We start from the raw sequence: 20,932 nt of genomic DNA, 5'->3' as shown, positions 1-20,932 counted from the left end.
TCAACAGTTCGGGGTCTCCTTTGCTGTATTTTGCGCTTCATAATGCGCCAAATGTTTTAAATGGGAGACAGGTCTGGACTAGCCTGGGAAGTCTTTGCACAATCGTTCCGATCTGAAAAGACAGCATGGAAACTATGGTCTAAAGGCTCGCCTGAGTTAGGGAGCCAATCAGAGAGTGGGGAGGGGTGGAAAGACGTTGACGCGTACTACTCGACAAACGGAAGCTTGTAGTTTATTTGGGACTGTTTACGGATCACATTTAACATGGCGGCGAGCGATACGAACCAAACTTTCGATCAAGCTTTGTCTTGCACAAACGGCAGTAATTGTTCGGTGCCATTGTTTTCCTATTTTTGTTTTGCCTTCTCTTTCTCTTTCCTTCTCTTCTTCGCCTCTTCGTCTTCTTCGTCGCTCTAACTACGTCACCAGGTACAACTGCCATGATTGGCCATGGGCTACGTATACACCAAATGATAGACATTCGCAACGTCCAATAAACGGCCGTTGACAATCGTAAACCACACCTCCCCTACGAGAAATTCAATAGGCGGATTCCAGACCATATTTCACTTGTGATATGGTCTGGTGTTAACCAGACTAGGTCTGGACTGCAAGCAGGCCAGTTTAGCACCTGGACTCTTTTATTACAGCGCCATGCAGTTTTATTATGTGCAGAAAGCGGTTTGGCATTGTTTTGCTGAAAGAAGGAAGGCCTTCCCTGAAAAATATTTTGTCTGGATGGCAGCATATTGTTCTGAAATGTGTATACATCATTCAGCATTAATAATGCCTTCCCAGATGTACTGTACAAGCTACCCATGTCATGTGCACTAATGCACCCTCATACCATCACAGATGCTGGCTCTTGAACTGTGCACTGATCAGTCGGATGGTCCCTCTCCTCTTTAGCCTGGAGGACGTGATGTCCATGATTTCTAAAAAGAATTTCTACCTTTGATTCGTCAGACCGTGGGGACAATTTTCCACTTCGCCTCAGTCCATCATAAAAGAGCTCGGGCCCAGAGAAGGTGGCGGTGTTTCTGGATATTGTTTATATCTGGTTTTAACTTGCATTTGTGGATGCAGTAATGAACTGTTTTCACAGACGATGGTTTTCTGGAGTGTTCCTGAGCCCATACAGTGATTTCCACTACAGACACGTGTCTGCTTTTAATGCAGTGTCGCCTGAGGGCCTGAAGATCGCAGGCATCCAATGTCAGTTTTCAGCCTTGTCTCTTGCATACAGAGATTTCTCCAGATTCTCTGAATCTTTTAATGATGTTATGTGCCATAGATTATGTGATCTCCAAATTCTTTACAATTTAATATTGAGGAACGTTATTCTTAAATTATTGCACTGTTTGCCCACACAGTCTTTCATAGAGCAGTGAACCCCTCCTCATCTTTACTTCTGTGAGACTCCGCCTCTCTGGGATGCTCTTTTTATACCCAATCTTCTTACTGACCTGTTGCCAATTAACCAAATTAGGTTTTTTTTGTTTGTTTGTTTAGCATTACACTTTCCAGTCTTTTGTTACCCCTGTCCCAACTTATCTGAAACATGTTGCTGACATCAAATTCAAAATGAGCATACATTTTTCAAAAAACAATAAAATTTCTCACTTTTAACATTTGATATGTTGTCTTTGTACTATTTTCAATTAAATATAGGGTTTCTATGATTTGCAAATTATCGCATTCTGTTTTTATTTACAGTTTACATAGTATCCCAACTTTTTTGGAATTGGAGTTGTAGTTTCTGGGATATTTACATCTCAAATAATATCAAATTTTTTTAAACACACTGTATTTGATTTCTCCAGTATATCCAGTATAAACAACATTTTCTTTCTTTTTCCAGTTTATCTACGATGAGAAGGTTACATGGTGAGTCAGGTTCATATGGTCATTAACTTCAGGAAAATATTTTATCCCTTTTGTAAATTTCAAACTGGTGCATTAACTTCATGCTTCACATTGTCATATACAGTACCAGTCACAGGTTTGGACACCCCTACTCATTCATAGGTTTTTCTGTATTTTGACTATTTTCTACATTGTAGAACAACATTAAAGACATCAAAACTATGAAATAACAGATGGAACACATATGGAATTATGTGGTAAAAAGTGTTTTTTATATATATATATATATATATATATATAAATACATAAACATGAGTTGCTACCACAATCACGTCAATCGGATGTGTTTTGAGAAAATTAGTTTTTTTGCGATTTCAACCGGAAAGCGCTAACACGGCAGTGTGTGGGGCATGTCTTTTTGCCGATACAAAACGCTAGTTTTAAAACCATTGCAAAGCTCAAAACAACATGACAGTTCTGTGGAAGTGAGTAGAAGGTTCCTACAAACAAAACGAAGTGTCCCTGGCTCTGCAAGTGCACGGATAGAGTGTATAGAAGAGTAAATACAAAGCCAGTGACCTTACCTGAATTTGGTCTTCTCCAGACGCTATCTTCATGGGACAGTCCGTAAAAGTCGAGTGCCATACTGTCCCATGAAGATAGCGTCTGGAGAAGACCAAATTCAGGTAAGGTCACTGGCTTTGTATTTACTCTTCTACACACTCTATCCGTGCACTTGCAGAGCCAGGGACACTTCGTTTTGTTTGTAGGAACCCTCTACTCACTTCCACAGAACTGTCATGTTGTTTTGAGCTTTGCAATGGTTTTAAAACTAGAGTTTTGTATCGGCAAAAAGACATGTCCCGCACACTGCCGTGTTAGCGCTTTCCGGTTGAAATCGCAAAAAAACTAGTTTTCTCAAAACACATCCGATTGACGTGATTGTGGTAGCAACTCAACGTATGCACTCCCAATAATGCAAAAATAGACCTAGAAAGCATTTCACTCTGGAGTATTCCTTTAACAGTTGTGCCTCATCAAAAGTTAATTACTGCAATTTCTTGCCCTCTTAATGCATTTGAGATCAACAGTAAATAATAAAAATACAGTAAACAGCCCTATTCCACAACTGTAGTAATCATGTCAAGAACCGCTCAACTAAGGAAAGAGGAACGACATTCATCATTTACTTTAAGACATGAAGTGTATTTAATTATTAAAAATAAAGAAAAACCATTGATTTAGAAGGTGTATTCAAACTTTTGACTGTTTCTTGTTTCTTCCCATTATGTTTTTCAGTTATATCTTGGAATGATATAATTAATTAGTGCGAAAAAGATGTATTTATATTTTAATCGAAGGTTGTGTGTTGCATTTTAAAGGTGGGAATCTCTTGTCCTGATTTTGATGTACCTGGTTTACATTTTAATAATGAAGTAAGTTTATTGGTCTTTTTTGAACAAAGTCTAATTAAGAGATAAAGCGGTGCTTGAAAGTTTGTGAACCCTTTAGAATTTTCTATATTTCTGCATAAATACGACCTAAAACATCATCAGATTTTCACACAAACCCTAAAAGTAGATAAAGAGAACCCAGTTAAACAAATGAGACAAAAATATTGTACTTTGTTGTTTATTTATTGAGGAAAATGATCCAATATTACATATCTGTGAGTGGCAAAAGTATGTGAATCTCTAGGATTAGCAGTTAATTTGAAGGTGAAATTAGAGTCAGGTGTTTTCAATCAATGAGTGTGAGTGAGCACCCTGTTTTATTTAAAGAACAGGGATCTATCAAAGTTTGATCTTCACAACACGTTTGTGGAAGTGTATCATGGCACGAACAAAGGAGATTTCTGAGGACCTCAGAAAAAGTATTGTTGATGTTCATCAGGCTGGAAAAGGTTACATCTCTAAAGAGTTTGGACTCCACCAATCCACAGTCAGACAGATTGTGTACAAATGGAGGAAATTCAAGACCATTGTTACCCTCCCCAGGAGTGCTCGACCAACAAAGATCACTCCAAGAGCAAGGCATGTAATAGTCGGCGAGGTCACAAAGGACCCAAGGGTAACTTCTAAGCAACTGAAGGCCTCTCTCACATTGGCTAATGTTAATGTTCATGAGTCCACCATCAGGAGAACACTGAACAACAATCGTGTGCATGGCAGGGTTGCAAGGAGAAAGCCACTGCTCTCCAAAAAGAACATTTGCTGCTTGTCTGCAGTTTGCTAAAGATCACGTGGACAAGCCAGAAGGCTATTGGAAAAATGTTTTGTGGCTGGATGAGACCAAAATAGAACTTTTTGGTTTAAATGAGAAGCATTATGTTTGGAGAAAGGAAAACACTACATTTCAGCATAAGAACCTTATCCCATCTGTGAAACATGGTGGTGGTAGTATCATGGTTTGGGCCTGTTTTGCTGCATCTGGGTCAGGACAGCTTGCCATCATTGGTGGAACAATGAATTCTGAATTATACCAGCGAATTCTGAAGAAAAATGTCAGGATATCTGTCCATGAACTGAATCTCAAGAGAAGGTGGGTCATGCAGCAAGACAACGACCCTAAGCACACAAGTCATTCTACCAAAGAATGGTTAAAGAAGAATAAAGTTAATGTTTTGGAATGGCCAAGTCAAAGCCCTGACCTTAATCCAATCGAAATGTTGCAGAAGGACCTGAAGCGAGCAGTTCATGTGAGGAAACCCACCAACATCCCAGAGTTGAAGCTGTTCTGTATGGATGAATGGGCTAAAATTCCTCCAAGCCGGAGTGCAGGACTGATCAACAGTTACCGGAAAGGTTTAGTTGCAGTTATTGCTGCACAAGGGGGTCACACCAGATACTGAAAGCAAAGGTTCACATACTTTTGCCACTCACAGATATGTAATATTGGATCATTTCCTCAATAAATAAATGCCCAAGTATAATATTTTTGTCTCATTTGTTTGACTGCATTCTCTTTATCTACTTTTAGGACTTGTGTGAAAATCTGATGATGTTTTAGGTCTCATTTATGCAGAAATACAGAAAATTCTAAAGGGTTCACAAACTTTCAAGCACCACTGTATAATAAGTTTTGTTGCAGAAATGTCTGTATGTTTAGTCATTGATCATTGCTATGTCAATCAGATGTAACTCGTACGTGTTGCACTACTTTGAGCGGAGGAAGAAGAAAGCTACAAACCTGGGAAATGGTACGGCAAGCAGCACAGACCTTGATGATGGATGTGATGCTACAGCTGTGCTACTCAAAAAAGGTAATAAGAAGAGCAAATATAAAAAATCCCTTAATTTATTCATAAAAATTAGTTAAAATAATGTCATTAAGTAAAGATATACTGTAATGTTTGAGTAAAGGTTAAGGAGGATGGATGTGTATAACGTGGTAATGTTTTCTTTTGTTTGTAGTGAATTTCCACAGGAAGCCGTCAGTACTGATGGTGGATGAGTTACTGTCTGCGTACCCACACCAGCTCTCCTTCTCTGAAGCTGGCATGAGAATCATGATCACTAGTCACTTTTCTCCACGCACCCGACTTACCATGGCCTCCCGCATGCTCATCATGGAGGTCAGGAACACACACATACACACTTTTTCCCAGTTATGAATGAATTTATTCAACACATCTGTGGGTTATTTTTTAATTTTTTATTTAGAAAATGTACAATTATATTTCACCATGTTACTGTAATACTTGTTACTAATAATTTAAGGAATACATTATTTAATAGAAGGGGCGGCACGGTGGTGTAGTGGTTAGCACTGTCGCCTCACAGCAAGAAGGTTCTGGGTTCAAGCCCATTGGCCGATGGGGGCCTTTCTGTGTGGAGTTTGCATGTTCTTCCCGACTCTACGTGGGTTTCCTCCGGGTGCTCCGGTTTCCCCCACAGTCCAAAGACATGCAGGTTAGGCTAATTGGTGACTCTAAATTGACCGTAGGTGTGAATGTGAGTGTGAATGGTTGTGTCTGTGTGTCAGCCCTGCGATGACCTGGCGACTTGTCCAGGGTGTACCCCGCCTTTCGCCCGTAGTCAGCTGGGATAGGCTCCAGCTTGCCTGCAACCCTGCACAGGATAAGCGGTAACGGATAATGGATGGATGGATGGATTATTTTATAGAGGAATACATAATTTAAGGAATACATTGTATACTGTATGTGTACATACATTTATTTGTCTAATTGCATCTCTGAGTGTATCAGGTACCTGATGTCATTTGAACGCCTGTTACTGCTTACTATTCAACAGTTTCAATTTTCCATTCAATCAAAATCTAAAGTGGAGTTGGCTTCATATAGGGTTTTACTGTGTTTTTCATCCAAATATGAATACGTGAAAAAAGAATTTTTAAATCCATTATACATTTTTACAGATTTTCAGTACTATGTGAATGTTTAGCCAATTCTGTAAAGCAAAATTCTTCCAAAAACAATTTAAGAGAAAGTTTCCATTTTTTTTCTCGAATACATATTTTTCTGTAAAAATATTTGTTTGTGTGATGATATTCTGTAATATTTATTAATCATGTTCTATAAAGTGAACTGCCAACAGTGCAAAAAGATGTCTCATCTTTGACACATATACTTCTGTTTGCACACAGACACATGCTGAGGAAATGGCAAATATAAACAGCTACATTTTAACTCAGCATGAAGAGAGAATGTGAATCAAACAAGCCTAAAAATTAATGAATCATCTAAACCTATTGTAAAAAGAAGTAAGTAGCATGATGCGCGTTGTGATGGGTAGGATGGCAGTAAATCAGTGTGTGTTTTGTGCATGTTTACAGAGGCAGCGTCTCATCAACGGTCATTTCAGTAATGGGGATTCAGAGGTGACAGTCAAATTTCCTGTAAGGCGTACAATGGAGAACGGCATTGTGAGTGTAGAGCGAGGCCCGAATACATGGAGGAATGGGCATCGTGATGACGACACACGAGGAGCAGATCCTGGCACTGATACAGAGAATGAGAACGAGGATAATGAGAACAATGAGAACGATGAAGAAGAAGAGGAGGAAGAAGATGAGAACGAAGGACCTTTTGTTCCTTTCCACTGCCCAGGTAGCTTCTAATGACCTGATTAATCACAGAAGCATATATAATGGCATCTTCTACTATTCATTGATCTGTGTGTGCACGTGTGCGCACAGGGGGCATGTGCAATAAGGTGAAGTGGCTGTTGGCATGGCCGCTGAGTCTGATGCTTTTCTTCACGGTGCCCAACTGTGCCTCACCTCGCTGGGAGCGCTGGTTCATGGTCACCTTCATCACCTCCACACTCTGGATCGCTGGCTTCTCTTACATCATGGTGTGGATGGTAAGAGCATCTACTTCCTTTATTTTTGTTTGATTATTTTTCTCCCCAAAATACTTGATGCTGTTCTTGTGGCTCTGTCCAGGTGACAGTCATTGGCTTCACTCTGGGCATCCCAGATGTCATCATGGGAATTACATTTTTGGCTGCAGGCACCAGTGTCCCTGACTGCATGGCGAGCCTTATAGTGGCACGACAAGGTAGGCACAAGACGGACCAAAAGTAGTCAACAAATTCTCAAAACTGGTTATATCGACCAACTGTCTCAGGCATAGCACACTTCCACACTCTCACGTTTGCTTTCTTTCTAAAATATTCATAGTCCTTTGTTAATCGTTAAAGGAAATGTCCATCCTGAAGCACAAATATTTTTATGGTGAAATATTCGTGATGTGCTTAGTGTTAGTGATTCTGGTGCTAATTTGTTGGTTGATGTATTTTCACTGTTCCTGTGAGAAGTGGTTGGTTTGTCACAGTGACACCACAGGGGGATATTGCTAGCACATTTACAATGCTGGTGCAGGTATAATGGAATTTAATAGGTGGGGGAATAAAATCAGTTATCTTAAACATAATGGATAACAGGGAGGTTTTACTGTAGGAGCCTAAAAACAAGAGAACAAGAATTTATTTTCTTACCATTTTCCAGTGATGTCATATGAACGAGAAATCCAACATAGCAGTAGTAAAGACAGCAAATGTTCGACTCAAAATTCCAGATTGCAATGCAGCTATACAAACAAAGTGACACTGAGAGATTCAGCACATCTAGTTAGCTATCTACAAGATAATGAGTTTGAGCAGAGTGCACACATGAGCAGCTGAGAGGAGCTCAACAGAATAAAGGATGAAAGTGCTGCTCTACCAGTCTCTTCAGGCAGAGATGAAGCAAGAGCTATTTCAGTAGGTAGTCAAATAGCATTGTGGGTTAATGTAGGAAATCATTAAACATACTGAAAACAGATGTAACCCAAAACATAAAAAAAAGTATAATCAGAATTTGGTTTCAAAAATAAATTCTGGGTGCTATTTAAGATCACATGTTAAATATAAAGTGTAATATGCAACTCATATAGGGTGGATTTTTCCTTTAAGGACAAGTGTAGCCTGTACATGCTGTAAACTGTTGGTCATTTTAAATTTCTCATCTTTCCTCATTATACTGTTTGCCAGGCCTAGGTGACATGGCCGTGTCTAACTCCATTGGCAGTAATGTTTTTGATATACTGGTCGGTCTGGGGCTGCCCTGGGCTCTCCAGACTCTTGCTATTGACTACGGCTCAATTGTAAGTATAAACAAAATGTGCTGTTTCTATGAAATCCTGTATATGGTTAGTTTTCCAGTAGTGCTAACATTATAGCCACCATAAAGTACTAAATGTAGGTTTATTGGGCGGCACGGTGGTGTAGTGGTTAGCACTGTCGCCTCACAGCAAGAAGGTCCTGGGTTCGAGCCCAACAGCCGACGAGGGCCTTTCTGTGCGGAGTTTGCATGTTCTCCCCGTGTCTGCGTGGGCTTCCTCCGGGTGCTCCGGTTTCCCCCACAGTCCAAAGACGTGCAGGTTAGGTTAATCGGTGGCTCTAATTTGACCGTAGGTGTGAATGTGAGTGTGAATGGTTGTTTGCCTCTATGTGTCAGCCCTGCGATGACCTGGCGACTTGACCGGGGTGTACCCCGCCTCTCGCCCATAGTCAGCTGGGATAGGCTCCAGCTTGCCTGCGACCTTGTACAGGATAAGCGGCTAGAGATAATGGATGGATGTAGGTTTATTTGCTGTTTTATGCTAATTTTTCACTCTTTTCTTTTATAACCTTTATGGATAATTGGCTTGCAGCTATATAGCACTCCTAATATCTGAGGGCAATTTTGCTATTAATTATGACCCAATTTTCTTGCACCAAACTTTTCCCTTAGTGTAACAGGAAAGGAGGAAAGATTGAGCAGATTTATAAGAAGGAAGAAATTGTATTTATCCAAAAGAAACACTATATACACCTGTTAGACAGCTTTAACAGTTCCTGTCCACTCCAGACTCAATGCACGTGTTGAGAATGTTCCACTGCTCCTCTAAGAAAAAATACAGAGAGCTTACTTTGGAAGTGATCTGCAGCCAGTGTGTTTTGTCAGTCTGTCGGTTTTTGTGAAAGCCCAGTCCACTTGGATGTGACTTGACATTTTGCTGACTTAACCAACGCCTTAACTTTTCCTCTCAACCAGTCTGTGTCTAACATCCATTTGTTTTGAACATTTGACTTTGTTTTGCAGTGAGTTTCCAAAACTCCTTCCAAAGATGGTGTGAATTCACTCCTCATAGTCATGTACTGTACGGTGTGATAGCCAGCAAACATAAACCAGGGGTTGATATCACTTTATCATATTTCCATACACAGCTCAAAACATCCTGGAATATATTTGTGGTCGTCTGGGAAAACTTACCAGATGTCATTCTGGCTGAACAGCCAAAAAAGAAAAGTCAGGTTATGTCCCAAAATTGTTTTTATTGCCTGTAACATAATCTGAATTCTAAACTTAAGCCATAAATATTTCACAAAAACAATCTGGAAATGTTTTCTTGATACAGTTGAGGTCAGAAGTTTACATCATGGACATGAATGCCATGGCAATATTGGGCTTTCAATTATTTCTTTGAACTGTCCTTTTTCTGAGGATGAATGATTGTACAACAAGTTTTAGTTTATTTTTTATTTTTCTGAAATCAACACAGGGTCAAAATTGTACATACTGCACACCTAATATATGGTTAAATGTCCCTTAGCAAGTTTCACCTTGACCAGAAAATTTAGTAGCCATCAAAAACCTTCTGGTTAGATATTTGACCACTCTTCTTGGCAGAATTAGTAGAGTTCACTTTGATTTGTTGGTTTCCTGGAATGGAAAGTCCACATATTTTTCAATAGGGTGGAGTAAGGACTTTGAGAAGGCCATTCCAAAAGCTTAATGTTAGCCTGCTTTATCCATACCCCAACTAGCTTTGACATGATTGGAGTCACTGATCTGTTGGAACACCCAATTTTGTCCAAGGTTCAACTGTTTATCTGTTGGTTTGTGGTTTTGCTGAAGAATTCTGAGGTAGTCCTCCTTCGTTATTCCGTCCACATTGTTTAACCATGCTTTGGCAGCGGGGGCGTGGTCAAGCGGCGGTCTGTGACCGGAGGGCGGAGTCAGGGAAGGTAAGTGGCAGAATCACTACACCTGATGTCAATTAACCTGTGTTTGTGTGCCTTCCCAGTGACCGCGCCCTATATAAAGAGAGAGAGAGCAGAGGAAGTGAGCTGTCTCCTGAACCAGACGACTTGTGTGTGTGTGTGTGTGTGTGTGTGTGTGCTGGGAGAGTAATTTGTGTCTGAAAAGAGCAAATAAACAAGTTATGGAACTTTATTCTGGCCTGCCGTCTTTCTGTGCTCCTCCCCCTCCTACGAACTGCAGGAAAAGAACAGCCCCATGGAGTCCTCCCCCTTCGCAGACCTGGTCCACGCCCTCACCACGGCCCAGAAGAGCCAGCGCCAGGCGCTAGTCACCCTCCGGAAGGAGCAAGAACACCGGTTCGAGGCCCTGGTGCTGGCGCAGTAGGAAGATCGACGGGCGTTCTGGCACCTCCTCGCGTCAGCAGGGTCCACCATCTCCACCGCCGTGGGCCCTTCTTCCCTCACCCTAACTAAGATGGGCCCGCATGACGACCCCAAGGCCTTCCTCACGCTCTTCGAGCAGGCAGCAGAGGCCTCGGGCTGGCCGGTGGAACAGCGCGCCACGCGCCTCCTCCCCCTGCTAATGGGCGAGGCGCAGCTGGCCGCGCTACAGCTCCGCGCCGACTGCCGGCTGGCATACGCGGACCTTCACCAGGCCGTCCTCCAGCGGGTGGGGAGCACCCCCGAACAAAAGTGACAGCGCTTCGGCGCTCTGCGTCTGGAGGAAGTCGGCCGGCCATTCGTGTTTGGCCAGCAGCTCCGGGACGCCTGCTGGCGGTGGTTGAGGGCCGACAACCGCGACACCGAGGGAATCATTGATCAGGTGGTACTGGAGCAGTTCATCGCCCGACTACCAGAGGGAACCACAGAGTGGGTCCAGTACCACCGCCCGGTGTCGCTGGATCAGGCCATCGAGTTGGCGGAGGACCATTTGGCGGCTGTTCCGACGGCAGGACAGCGGACATCCTCTTCTCTCTCTCTCTCTCCCTCTCTCCTCCTGTGTCTCGTCCTCGCCCCGTTCCCCCACCGCGGAGGCGGGGGCCAGCCCCACCCCAGCCAGCCTGTCGCACCCGCGGTGCCCTCCCGTTTTTCCCTTCTGTGTCTGTCTCCCCCCCCCAGGTGAGTGAGCCCCAGATCGCCAGTGCAGAGAGGAAGCCCGGACCGGTTTGCTAGCGCTGCGGGGAGCTGGGCCACCTCCAACAGCAGTGCTCGGCAATGGAAGTGGGCGCGGTGGTTTGGATCCCCGACGCGCCAGGAGCCGCCCTCGATTGGTCCGGAGTGTATCGCATACCGGTGAGTATCCAAGGGGATACATATCAGGCTTTGGTGGACTCTGGCTGTAATCAGACGTCAATTCACCAAAGCCTGGTGCAAGACGAGGCATTGGGGGGAGCACAGGGGGTGAAGGTGTTGTGTGTGCACGGGGATGTTCACAGCTACCCTTTAGTGTCAGTCCACATTTTTTTCCGAGGGGAAAAATTTAGAGTAAAGGCGGCGGTTAATCCTCGCCTTACCCACTCGATAATTTTGGGGACTGATTGGCCGGGATTTGGGGAATTAATGAGCATTTAGTAAAGAGTGGGTCCTGCCGTAGTTTAGCAAGGGGAGGTCCCGGTGTCGCATTGGCGGGAGCAGCTGTCACAGAGCCATCTACGTCATCTCCGCGTCAGAGTGAGGAGCCGCTGGCTCCTCCTCTCTCTATTGGGGAATCCCTCACGGATTTCCCGTTAGAGCAGTCGCGAGACGAGACTCTGCGGCATGCATTTGACCAAGTGAGAGTAATCGATGGTCAAACGCTCCAGCCAAACGCCACCCCGTCCTTCCCCTATTTTTCTATTATGAAGGATAGATTATACCGAGTGACGCAGGACACTCAGACTAAAGAGCAAGTCACACACCTTTTGATTCCAAAGAGCCGCCGGGAATTGGTATTCCAGGTGGTTCACTTTAATCCCATGGCTGGACACTTAGGGCAGGATAAGACACTAGCCCGACTAATGGCCCGGTTCTATTGGCCAGGGATTCGCGGCAATGTCCATAGGTGGTGTACGGCGTGCCGCGAATGCCAGTTAGTAAATCCAGCGGCCATTCCAAAAGCGCCTTTGTGCCCTCTCCCATTAATCGAGACGCCGTTCGAAAGAATTGGGATGGATCTCGTCGGGCCATTAGATCGGTCAACACGAGGGTACCGCTTTATTTTAGTTCTGGTGGACTATGCAACGCAATACCCGGAAGCAGTGCCTCTTCACAATATCTCAGCACGCAGTATTGCGGAAGCGCTCTTCCGTGTCATCTCCCGAGTTGGAATCTTGAAAGAGATTCTGACTGACCAAGGCACCTCGTTTATGTCACGTACACTGAACGAACTGTATGGGTTATTAGGTATTAAGCCGATCCGCACTAGTGTGTATCACCCACAAATGGATGGTTTAGTTGAATGGTTCAATCGCACCCTCAAGAATATAGTTAAAAAATTCGTAAGTGAGGACGCACGTAATTGGGATAAATGGCTTGAACCCTTGTTATTTGCAGTGCGAGAGGTCCCCCAAGCCTCTACGGGGTTCTCCCCGTTCGAATTATTATATGGGTGTAAGCCGCGCGGCATTTTAGATGTGTTGCGAGAAAATTGGGAGGAGGGACCTTCACCAAGTAAAAACAAAATTCAATACATTATTGACCTGCGTGCAAAACTCCACACACTCACACACCTAACCCAGGAGAATTTGCGGCAGGCCCAAGAACGGCAAACCCGCCGGTACAACAGGGGTACGCGCCTTAGGGAGTTCGCACTGGGAGATAAAGTACTCATACTGTTGCCCACATCGAGCTCCAAATTGATCGCCAAGTGGCAAGGACCCTTTGAGGTCACACGGCAAGTCGGGGACGTCGACTATGAGGTGAGGCGAATGGACAGGGGTGGGGCGCTACAGATTTACCACCTCAATCTGCTCAAACTCTGGAATGAGGAGGTCCCCGTAGCGTTGGTGTCGGTGGTTCCGGAGAAGGCGGAGCTGGGGCCGGAGGTTCAAAAGGGAGCATTGGCATCGCGTACCTCTCCGGTCCCCTGTGGAGACCACCTCTCCCTGACCCAACTCGCAGAGGTTGCCCAGTTGCAGACCGAGTTTTCGGACGTGTTCTCGCCCCTTCCCGGCCGCACCGACCTCATAGAGCACCACATTGAGACGCCCCCGGGGGTGGTAGTGTGTAGCCGCCCTTACAGGCTACCCGAACACAAGAAAAAAGTGGTTCGGGAAGAACTCGAGGCCATGCTCGAGATGGGCATCGTCAAGGAGTCCCACAGTGACTGGAGCAGCCCGGTGGTCTTGGTACCCAAGGCCGACGGGTCGGTCTGGTTCTGTGTAGACTATAGCAAAGTCAACGCGGTGTCTAAATTCAACGCATACCCAATGCCTCGTATTGATGAGTTGCTCGATCGACTAGGCACGGCTCGCTTTTACTCGACACTGGATTTGACAAAGGGTTATTGGCAGATCCCCTTGACTCCATTATCCCGGGAAAAAACGGCCTTTTCCACACCATTCGGCTTACACCAGTTTGTCACACTTCCTTTTGGGTTGTTTGGGGTGCCCGCTACGTTCCAGCGGCTGATGGATAGGGTCCTCCGCCCCCACATCACCTATACGGCCGCGTACCTCGACGACATCATCATTTATAGTAATGACTGGCCACGGCACCTACAACACCTGAGGGCCGTCCTTAGGTCACTGAGGCGAGCGGGTCTCACAGCCAACCTGAAGAAGTGTGTGATTGGGCGGGTGGAAGTACGGTATCTGGGCTTCCACTTGGGCAACGGGCAGGTGCGTCCCCAAATTAACAAGACAGCAGCAATTGCGGCCTGCCCGAGGCCCAAGACCGAAAAGGGGGTGAGACAGTTCCTGGGGCTGGCTGGCTACTATTGTAGGTTTATACCTAATTATTCGGACGTCACCAGCCCGCTGACTGATCTCACTAAAAAGCCCGCTGACTGATCTCACTAAAAACGGGGCACCAGATCCGGTCCAGTGGACAGAGCAATGCCAGCAGGCTTTCTCTGAGGTAAAGGTGGGAGGCCACTGTTACATTCCCCTGACTTTTCTCTCCCTTTTATGTTACAGATGTATGCGTCGGACAGAGGGCTGGGGGCCGTTTTGTCCCAGGAGGTGGAGGGGGAGGACCGTCCAGTGCTGTACATCAGCAGAAATCTGTCAGTACACGAGGGGCGCTACAGCACGATCGAAAAGGAGTGCCTCGCAATCAAGTGGGTGGTCCTCGCCCTCCACTACTACCTGCTGGGACGCCCTTTCACCCTCTTTGGACCACGCGCCCCTCCAGTGGTTCCACCGCATGAAGGATGCCAATGCACGGATCACCCGTTGGTATCTGGCACTCCAACCCTTTAACTTCAAGGTGATCCACAGGCCGGGGGCACAGATGGTTGTGGCGGACTTTCTCGCCCGTCAAGTGGGGGGGAGTCGGCTGCAGGCCGGACGGCTGCCCGGCCTGAGTCGGGCGGTGGGGGTATGTGGCAGCGGGGGCGTGGTCAAGCACCGGTCTGTGACCGGAGGGCGGAGTCAGGGAAGGTAAGTGGCAGAATCACTACACCTGATGTCAATTAACCTGTTTGTGTGTCTTCCCAGTGACCGCGCCCTATATAAAGAGAGAGAGCAGAGGAAGTGAGCTATCTCCTGAACCAGACGACTTGTGTGTGTGTGTGTGTGTGTGTGTGTATGGCTGGGAGAGTAATTTGTGTCTGAAAAGAACAAATAAACAAGTTATGGAACTTTATTCTGGCCTGCCGTCTTTCTGTGCTCCTCCCCCTCCTACGAACTGCAACACATGCTTAACAGTTACTTAACAGTTGGTTCAGTGTTCTTGGGGTTTAGTGCCTCACCTTTATTCCTCCAAACATAGAGTGGTGCTTGAAAGATTGTGAACCCTTTAGAATTTTCTTTATTTGTGCATAAATATGACCTAAAACATCATCAGATTTTCACACAAGTCCTAAAAGTAGATAAAGAGAACCCAGTTAAACAAATGAGACAAAAATATTATACTTGGGCATTTATTTATTGAGGAAAATGATCCAATATTACATATCTATGAGTGGCAAAAGTATGTGAACCTTTGCTTTCAGTATCTGGTGTGACCCCCTTGTGCAGCAATAACTGCAACTAAACATTTCCGGTAACTGTTGATCAGTCTTGCACACGGGCTTGGAGGAATTTTAGCCCATTCCTCCGTACAGAACAGCTTCATCTCTGGGATGTTGGTGGGTTTCCTCACGTGAACTGCTCGCTTCTCACAAAGGTCAGAACTTTGACTTGGCCATTCCAAAACATTAACTTTATTCTTCTTTAACCATTCTTTGGTAGAACGACTTGTGTGCTTAGGGTCATTGTCTTGCTGCATGACCCACCTTCTCTTGAGATTCAGTTCATGGACAGATGTCCTGACATTTTCCTTTAGAATTCGATGGTATAATTCAGAATTCATTGTTCCATCAATGATGGCAAGCCGTCCTGGCTGAGATGCAACAAAACAGGCGCAAACCATGATGATACCACCACCATGTTTCACAGATGGGATAAGGTTCTTATGCTGAAATGCAGTGTTTTCCTTTCTCCAAACATAACGCTTCTCATTTAAACCAAAAAGTTCTATTTTGGTCTCATCCATCCACAAAACATTTTTCCAATAGCCTTCTGGCTTGTCCACGTGATCTTTTGCAAACTGCAGATGAGCAGCAATGTTCTTTTTGGAGAGCAGTGGCTTTCTCCTTGCAACCCTGCCATGCACACCATTGTTGTTCAGTGTTCTCCTGATGGTGGACTCATGAACATTAACATTAGCCAATGTGAGAGAGGCCTTCAGTTGCTTAGAAGTTACCCTTGGGTCCTTTGTGACCTCGCCGACTATTACATGCCTTGCTCTTGAAATGATCTTTGTTGTTCGACCACTCCTGGGGATGGTAACAGTGGTTTTGAATTTTCTCCATTTGTACACAATCTGTCTGACTGTGGATTGGTGGAGTCCAAACTCTTTAAAGTTAGAGATGGTTTTGTAACCTTTTTCAGACTGAGGAGCATCAACAATACTTTTTCTGAGGTCCTCAGAAATCTCCTTTGTTGGTGCCATGATACACTTCCACAAACATGTGTTGTGAAGATCGGACTTTGATAGATCCCTATTCTTTAAATAAAACAGGGTGCCCACTCACACCTGATTGTCATCCCATTGATTGAAAACACCTGACTCTAATTTCACCTTCAAATTAACTGTTAATCCTAGAGGTTCACATACTTTTGCCACTCACAGATATGTAATTTGGATCATTTTCCTCAATAAATAAATGCCCAAGTATAATATTTTTGTCTCATTTGTTTAACTGGGTTCTGTTTATCTACTTTTAGGACTTGTGTGAAAATCTGATGATGTTTAGGTCATATTTATGCAGAAATATAGAAAATTCTAAAGGGTTCACAAACTTTCAAGCACCAATGTACCTCTGGTCATTGTGGCCAAACAACTCAATCTTTGTCATATCTGAGCATAAAACTTTCCTCCAGAAGTCTTTTTCTTTGTCCATGTGGTCAGCTACAAACTTTAGTTGAGCTTAAAGGTGTCAATTTTGGAGCAGGGGCTTCTTTCTTGGACAGCAGCCTCTCAGTCCATGGAGATGTAAAACTCACTTGATTGTAGACAGCGACACTGGTGTTCCAGCAGCTTCCAGTTCATGGCAGGCCTGTGCCTTGGTGGTTCCTGAGATGTTCCTGACCATCCAAACTAATTTCTCTCAGCTGAGGGTGACAGTTTAGGTCTTCTTCCAGACCTTGGCAAAGTGGCTTCACTTCTCAATAACTGTACTTGTCAAACAATCCATTTTTTGTTGGCACAAAATCTACCAGATTTAGTCAATCATGATCACTAACAGGAAGTTAAAAGGCCTTGGTCTTGACAAGTTAAAAGACATTTTGGAACTTTCAGCACTACTGAATTAATAATCGAAGTGGGTGTATGTATATTTTTGACCCTGTATGATTAATTTTGACCCTGTGTTGTTTTCAGAAAACCCAAAATCAGAAGTGGGTAGTAATGTTATGTTTACTCTGTTACATGTACTTGAGTAACTTTTTTCCAGGAAATTGGACTTGCAGGAGTAATTTTAATGCATAATATTTTTACTGTTACTCGAGTACATTTACAGTATAAAAAATGTACTTATACTCCATTACTTTAGACTTCTACTTGAGTTGTTATTATTATTATTATTATTATTATTATTATTATAAACTAACAGGGCGGCATGGTGGTGTAGTGGTTAGCGCTGTCGCCTCACAGCAAGAAGGTCCGGGTTCGAGCCCCGTGGCCGGTGAGGGCCTTTTTGTGCGGAGTTTGCATGGTGTCCGCGTGGGTTTCCTCCGGGTGCTCCGGTTTCCCCCACAGTCCAAAGACATGCAGGTTAGGTTAACTGGTGACTCTAAATTGACCGTGAGTGTGAATGTTTTATATATATATATATATATATATATATATATATATATATATATGTATGTGTGTGTATCTATGTGTCAGCCCTGTGATGACCTGGCGACTTGTCCAGGGTGTACCCCGCCTTTCGCCCTTAGTCAGCTGGGATAGGCTCCAGCTTGCCTGCAACCCTGTAGAACAGGACAAAGCGGCTAGAGATAATGAGATGAGATAAAGTAACAGTACTTTTACTTGATTTAGTGTTTGCTTACTTTACCAACCTCTGCCCAAACTAAATTAAAAGTTGTGCAACAAATTCTTGTTTATTATTATTATTATTATTATTATTAAAGATGTATATTGTACAATCATTCCACCATAGAAAGAGAACAGTACAAAGAAATTATTGACAGCCCAATATTGACATAATGCAATATTGTCAGCGTGATTTCCATACAGAGAGTGTGTGTGTGTGTATATATATATATATATATATATATATATATATATATATATATATATATATATAAAATGTGTGAAATTTTCACGCACGTTTCAGATGTTTGTCCTGCGCAGTATAGTCCTTAGTTTGGACCACTAGAGGGAGGTAGTGTTTGTACAGCAAAAAAATGTCTATTCTATTAGAGTTGTACCAGTAAGGTGTGCATGTTATCCTTTGTTTATCTGCACCATTAAAAAAAAATCAGTAATAGTATACAATGTTTAATTTTTACCTAGATTCATCTCAACAGCAAAGGCCTCATTTTCTCTGTTGGATTGCTCTTAGCATCCGTGTTTCTCACGGTAAGCCTCAAGCATGGATGGATGTGTTTTATTCCTTGTGTCTGCTTATAAAATGCTAATATTTCTAAATATTTTTGTAATTATCTCCATTCAGGTTCAGCAATAAAGCTGTTAATGACCTCATGGTACAGGGATGATTCTCTCTTTCAGGTTCTGGGTGTGCATCTGAATAAGTGGACCCTGGACAAACGTCTGGGCTTTGCGTGTCTCCTGATGTATGCTGTTTTCCTGTGTTTCTCCATCCTTATTGAATTCAATGTCTTCATCTTTGTCAATCTGCCTACTTGTCATTGACACCTCTCTTCTTGATCACTACCCTCTCTTGGCCGGTTCCATGAGGACTTGTCATTCCTTGTCTAAGGAAGATCTGAGCAGTCCTTTATGAAAACTTTCTTCTTGATCCAGTAAATCCTCCCCTTTTTTCCACTTTTGATGGAGCATTTGGTCAGTGGCTTTTGCCAGTGGAAAGAGGAAAGGAGAGGAGCAGATATGAATGGTGGATCTGTTCAAAGATGCAAACTTCTTAGACAGGACCAGGAGATGGACAAAGATGACTACTGCCTGGTTTGATGTGAAAACGAAAAGGTTTGAAAATTTTATATGAAAATTAATAACTTGTTTGTTATTGAAATATTAAGAATTTTATGTCTGTGTTTTGATTACATTTGTTTTATTAGCTGCTAAACTGGCTAAGAAAAGGTCAGACTGAAGACCATGGCCATGATGTACTGAGTACTTATGGATACATGAAGTTTATGATTTTGAAAGATTTCTTAAAGGATTACTTTAGGAGTAGCTAAAAGGTACTGGTGACCTGTTATATATTCTTATGGACAATATTGATGTGGTTGATCATGTGACTGGAGATTATCATGGGCATTAAACCCAGATTGAGTATTTCAAACCTCCCTCACCAGCTCTGTCTGGAGGCCAGGGATTATCAAAATGGAGGATTTTTAATATGTTAAATAAGAGTATGTTTACTTCTTGACTAGATGATGAGTAGGAAAGGTTGAAAGGTTGCTGTAAATGAACAGATGATGATATTTTTAGTAAAGTAGTTCTGGACATATGTTCCCTTGAAGGTCATGCGGAACATGTAAATATCGTTGATACATGGTAGAATGAAATATTTCAATCAGGGTTCTAGTCGTCTTGCCAAAAGTAAACTATTTATGGTAAAATTGAAAATGAAAATATGTTGATGCTGATATGAGATGTGTAAAAAGATGTTTACTAATTATTTGTCAGTTACTCTGTATATATGGAAGCAGAGATTTGTCTATTTAATAATTTATTGAAAACTATTTATGCACATTAATTTCTTATTGTAGTCTTAAAAAAATCCACAGCTGTCCCAAAGAAAAGACCAGTTTCAGCCAGGCTTTGTCACTTTAACTTTGAAAGCTTTGTGTGTCACTTTTTTTTTTTAATGAACCTGTTTCAGCATACCAGAGTGGCATGATCGCCATGAGGGGTCAACTGACAGTATGTGTGTTTCACACAGTGTTTCTGGTCCCAGAGGGCCATGCAAACCCAAGTAGCTGATTAGCAGGAACGCATCCTGGTAAAATGAAGCTATTGTTGTAGTTAGTAGGGTTTTAGCAAAAACATGATTTTCTGCACGCACACACATATATATATATATACACACACACACACACACACACATATACACACACACACACACACCCTGCTCTCGTAAATATTTCAAAATAGATTGGGTTCAGAGGATGAACCCAAACATCATCTACGAATCTATAAATATATAAAAGCTCATCTGTTTGGACTGCTTTCATGCAAACTGCAAACTAATTGGATTATCTAGTTTGGAGATATCACTTGAAGATGAAAAATATCATCACCATGGACCTGCCTGTGCACTGTGAACAGTGGTACAGCATCTGTAAACCTATGAACTGTATCTCATCAGAGGGCTTTAAAGATTTTAGATAGCTGTCCAAATCCAGCTACAGTAACGCAACCCAAGTCTCTCTGTCACAAGGCACATTATCTGAAATTTTATATATATATATATATATATATATATATATATATATATATATATATATATATATCGCTCTCCACAATTAGTGGCACCCCTCGTTAAAATATGTTCTTAGGCTTCTAATAAATTCTTTTTTCTTTTTTTTTAAATAATATAGGACAACAATGCAAAAAAAAATAGAAAAACCCAACTTTTAATTCAAGTGCATTTATTCAGTGAGGGGAAAAAATCCCACATTAAGAATTTTTTTTTTTTTTTG

At 43.0% G+C, this 20,932-nt stretch overlaps 1 protein-coding gene across 2 annotated transcripts in view; it reads left to right on the top strand.

Annotated features, from left to right (window-relative positions):
- Nucleotides 1-20,666, top strand: part of slc24a3 (solute carrier family 24 member 3) — a 214,649-nt gene extending 193,983 nt beyond the window's left edge. The window contains exons 8-17 of one of the 2 annotated variants that reach the window (XM_060926057.1): nt 1,862-1,887; nt 3,249-3,302; nt 5,001-5,128; nt 5,280-5,440; nt 6,661-6,934; nt 7,024-7,190; nt 7,273-7,387; nt 8,361-8,473; nt 18,600-18,665; nt 18,816-20,666. In XM_060926057.1, the coding sequence (XP_060782040.1) occupies nt 1,862-1,887; nt 3,249-3,302; nt 5,001-5,128; nt 5,280-5,440; nt 6,661-6,934; nt 7,024-7,190; nt 7,273-7,387; nt 8,361-8,473; nt 18,600-18,665; nt 18,816-18,959 (1,248 nt within the window). In that variant the 3' untranslated portion in view covers nt 18,960-20,666. Of the gene's footprint in view, nt 1-1,861; nt 1,888-3,248; nt 3,303-5,000; nt 5,129-5,279; nt 5,441-6,660; nt 6,935-7,023; nt 7,191-7,272; nt 7,388-8,360; nt 8,474-9,453; nt 9,869-18,599; nt 18,666-18,815 lie in introns of those variants that run through there. The other variant, XM_060926059.1, reaches the window with a different exon arrangement.
- The last annotated feature ends 266 nt before the right edge of the window (nt 20,667-20,932 follow it).

Source organism: Neoarius graeffei, chromosome 7 (assembly GCF_027579695.1).
Source record: "Neoarius graeffei isolate fNeoGra1 chromosome 7, fNeoGra1.pri, whole genome shotgun sequence".
Taxonomy (NCBI): Eukaryota; Metazoa; Chordata; class Actinopteri; order Siluriformes; family Ariidae; genus Neoarius; species Neoarius graeffei.
The sequence above is the reverse complement of the archived record's forward strand: the minus strand, read 5'-3'. Positions and strand labels throughout refer to the sequence as shown.